Raw genomic sequence first — 4,780 nt, forward strand, 5'->3', positions numbered from 1 at the left:
AAGATTACATACTTATCGAGTGAGCAAGTGAGGCCAAAACAAGAAGCAATATTTTCAATCGCATTTGAAACTCCTTAATTTCCATGCCAATTGGAACATTCTTTACGATCCACTGATATTAATGTTTGTTCCGCCAATTTTGAAATCTTACCCATATAAAATCATCCTGATTGATTCCATGTCCATTATGAAATAAACAAGGAAAATTACATCAATCCAATTCTGTATAGGAATCACCAATCAGACTATATACTTATGTTGTGTGGGCCAAGCATCCATTGAATCAAAAAAAGAGATTACTTCTTTTTCTAGACTAATTCAAACTTGGAACATAAATTAATGTGACTTCCAACTGTATTAGGTCACATTTAAGACAACTTTTGAAAAGTCCAACACTTTGTGTTGGCTTTTCCCATGCCCTTCGCCGCCTACAAAATTTTCAACCAAAAACTGAAGTATTATAATGGCGCCCCACACCAGGCAAATCTTTACCTACAATGGATGGACCCACATTTGAAAAAAATGGGTATTTTGCAACGACCTTATCAAATCAAAAATATATTTAAAACTTTATATATCTTTATCAATCAAACAATCTTTTTTCTCCCAAACGTAAATGTGAAACAGATTAGTTGCCATGCAAATGGTCATGGAGTAGGTGACCTGCCTGTGCCAAACACTTTTGTAGATACCCTATATAAAGTCCTCCAATACCCATACTTGTTCCCACCACACTCTCTTCATCTTCCATTCTCTTAATACTAAGCAATGGCTTCTTTTTCTAATTCTTTCTCTATTTTCTTTGTTACACTTTCTCTCTTACTCTTGTTTGGGAGTTCTTTAGCTCAACTTTCGACTAATTACTACTCGAGCTCTTGTCCAAATGTGTTCGGTGCGGTGAAATCCGCTGTTCAATCCGCAATCTCGAAAGAAAAGCGAATTGGAGCTTCTCTTCTTCGCTTGCACTTCCACGATTGCTTTGTCAATGTGATTTTTCTTTTTCTACTTATTCAATATATCGTTAGGCTTATTTTAAGTTTAACTTGCATATTTGTGAGTTGGGCTTAACTTGTTCGCATACATAGGAATGTTTTTGTTGCATATTGATTCATGGGTTTTTTTATTAAATTTGAAATAATTTCAACTAACTTCTAGGCGTTGCTTGCATCAATGTCTATCTATATTTATACTTGTCATTGATATTGAAATACTAATAATATATATATTAAGGATAATTGACGAATCCCTTTTGTTACCTAATCTATCTTGACCTCCTTGCATGCTTGACCATAAAAAAGTACACGTCGTGTCCTCATCAAGGCAACATATCTATACTTTGAGGTTAGACTAACATATATTATTAAACCAGTCTACTATTAAATCTGGAAGAAAAAATGGGTGGATTATTAAATTAGGCTAAGGTTTAGAGGTTCAATGGGTTGTTTGGGGTAGAGATATACCCATAACCCTAACCTATTCGATACAACGGTTCTTATTTAATAGGTCCTATTCTGGAATTGGAAAAGGTGGATCCTAAATTGGGATAATCAGGTCCAGGACTTCTGATTGCATTTCCAATTTTATTCACTCTTTGCTTGCTTGTGTTTGCAACACCATTAGTTTTTAACTTTGAGTCTTCATGTAATATTGTTATAGGGATGTGATGGGTCGATACTGCTAGATGACACATCGTCCTTCACAGGAGAGAAGAATGCTAATCCCAATCGTAATTCTGCTAGGGGATTCGATGTGGTTGATAATATAAAGGCTGCAGTTGAGAGAGTGTGCCCAGGGGTAGTGTCATGTGCCGATGTATTGGCTATTGCTGCTCGTGACTCCGTTGTTACTGTAAGTAATATATTAACATTTCTTGTCTACGAAGTATACCAATGAAATTGAAAAACTTCTCTAATCTAAATTAGAAAAATCATTTGGATTGATCATTAATGTTGAAAAGTTATATATATTTCATGGAAATGTTATATACTTTGGGTTGTATTGCAGCTTGGGGGGCCTAGTTGGAATGTGAAAGTTGGCAGAAGGGATGCTAGGACTGCTAGCCAATCTGCTGCTAATAACAACATCCCCCCTCCAACTTCAAACCTTAACAATCTTATCTCAAGCTTCCAAGCTCAAGGTCTCTCCACGAAGGATATGGTTGCCTTATCTGGTATGGAACATCTCTCTCTCTCTCTCTCTCTCTCTCTCTCTGGGCATAAAATGGGTCGGATTTTATTTGAATCAGAGTGATCCAAATCCCAATTTAGTGGGTTTGGACCAATGGAGTAGACTGAATAAAAATGGGTCGGATATGGGTTGGTGTCCCTCAATCCAAGTCGGATCCAGGTCAGATATGGACCCATCTCTATACCCACCTATATCCAAATGATATGTTGCTTTGAAAATTATATTTTTATGCTCTTCAAAAAAAAAATTTCTACTACTTCATTATAACATGAATTCTTATAAAATTAAAGAATTATAATAAGAAAATAGAATAATATAACAATTAGAAAAGAAATATAGCAAAAACTGTTGAAGGGTCTAATATTATTGGACCCGAATCAAGTAATTCGATTGGGTGGGATCCGGATTTAATGAAAGCAAAATGGTTTGGATATGATTTTAGCTAATAGGATCCAAGTCGGATTGGGATATGGTTTTAAACCTTACACTCTCTCTCATGACTCCAATGAAACAGGTTCCCACACCATAGGACAAGCTAGGTGCACTAATTTCAGAAATCGCATTTACAACGAGACCAACATTGATCGGTCCTTTGCTACGACAAGGCAAAGAAATTGCCCAAGGACTTCTGGCTCAGGAGACAACAACATTGCACCTCTGGACATTCAGACTCCTACAACTTTTGACAATAAATATTACCAGAATCTTGTCAACCAAAGGGGTCTATTACACTCTGACCAACAATTATTCAACGGTGGATCGACCGACTCCCAAGTAAGATCGTATAGCAACAATCCTGGCACCTTTAATGCTGATTTTGCAGCCGCCATGATCAAGATGGGCGACATCAAACCGCTCACAGGTTCAAATGGAGAAGTTAGGAAGAATTGTAGGAGGGTCAATTAAGAATTGTCTCTTTGGATATATATATACATATAAACCTAAATTGAGTATTTCCAAAATGTTGTATTTTCTAGTATTACAAGAGTGTTTGAGTGATTTTGTTGTAGTTTCATTGAGAGAGGTTTGAGAAACTATGGTTATGTTAGGTACTTGATCTTTTACACTTGATTCATCAAGTGCAATGGAGTTTAATTTATAGCTTTTGTTTTAAAATTTTAGAAGAAGTTTTTTATTTAGTTTCTTCTCTTTTTTAATAAACAAATTTCAAGTTTGGCAAGAGAGAGGATACCCTCAAGTAATTGCAAATAAACATGTAATATTAAAGGGGAAAAATACAAAATAGACTACAAAAGAATCCAAAATTATCGTGACATATGCCATTTTAAATTTTTTGGCATGTGGGTGATATCTTTTGTTTGGTAATAGCATTGTTTTTAGTACCAAACAAAACACCTTATGTACAAGAATTGTGATAATCTGACTACCACACGTGGCACACTCAATCGACTCTCCTGACGTGACGAGTTTGGGGACTGAAGATTTGTATGCCTCGGGATACACAACTGAACTTTCCTATAAAAATGGTGTATCCCGAGAGAATCGTGTATCACGGGGCATACATATCTACAATTCCTGAACTTGTCACGTTAAGGGAGTCAATTGAGTGTGCCACGTGGGGTAGTCAAATTATCATGACTCTATATGCAAATGCAAGTACAAATACCATTTTTGTTAAAAATATCCATTATCAAATAAGGGATATATCCCTAGTTCTATTTGTGCACAACCCCATTGACTTATTAAAACAATAAACTGTACTTGAGACTCCTAGTTAGGTAGAGCCCTAGTCCACTGGAGGTCTCAACTAGGGTTGGGGTCGGATAATACCCGTTTACCTGACTCATCCAACTTGAATAAATTGGAATTTAAGTAAAATTATCGACACTGAAAAAAAAAAAATTGCAATAATAAAGATAACACAATCACACAAAATATAAGGATTTACGTAGTTTGACAGTGTGTCTATGTCTACGGAACAAAACAAGAATAATCATTATTTTCTCTCTTAAATTTTATAGTCCTAAAAATCTCTATTTATATAATCGAGAGTTACCAAAACAAGTAAAACTCCCAAAAATAAAAAATCACTTAAGAAAATATTACATAATTGTCCTTTTTATACTCCTTAAAATTTCGGAATGAAAGCTCTACTCCCTTCACCCCCGTCAGCTAACTGGACAACGAGACCCTCACAGTTTTGCGTAGCTCAACATAACAAGACATTTACATAACAAATACCAATTTAGCCAAAAGTTTTGTAAGGTCAAATATGGATATACGTCATGTTCTATCCAATTACCTATTTACCTGAGGGAAAAATTATAATTTTATATTTCATATTTCATATAAAAATATATGTAAATAGTTAGGATTTTTATTAGTTGAGAGGTCAAAGTTTTGGATGACCCGGGTAAGAAATCGGATATTATGATTATCCACTTAAGACTTGGGTAAATTTTGGATCTCGGTACTACCCTAAAATTCGGTTATGGGTATGTGTGTTTCAATTCCGGTATGGATTTGATGGAGGCCGTACCTGGTTAACAGAAAATCGGATATATGACCATTTTCACAAATATTTAAAAATTCATGGTTGATTGGGTAATTTTGACAAAATACATAACCGTTA

The 4,780-nt window shown here is 35.2% G+C and overlaps 1 protein-coding gene across 1 annotated transcript; it reads left to right on the top strand.

The window, feature by feature from the left end:
- Positions 1-712: 712 nt before the first annotated feature.
- On the top strand, positions 713-3,367 carry LOC147385104 (peroxidase P7-like). The gene is made up of 4 exons (XM_086425458.1): positions 713-987; positions 1,657-1,848; positions 2,005-2,170; positions 2,702-3,367. Exons 1-4 carry the CDS (start codon positions 769-771, stop codon positions 3,091-3,093), a joined length of 969 nt encoding a protein of 322 aa, XP_086281584.1. The 5' UTR covers positions 713-768; the 3' UTR covers positions 3,094-3,367.
- The last annotated feature ends 1,413 nt before the right edge of the window (positions 3,368-4,780 follow it).

Source organism: Akebia trifoliata, chromosome 15, assembly GCF_017979445.1.
Source record: "Akebia trifoliata isolate Shusen 1 chromosome 15, ASM1797944v1, whole genome shotgun sequence".
In the NCBI taxonomy this organism is placed as follows: domain Eukaryota; kingdom Viridiplantae; phylum Streptophyta; class Magnoliopsida; order Ranunculales; family Lardizabalaceae; genus Akebia; species Akebia trifoliata.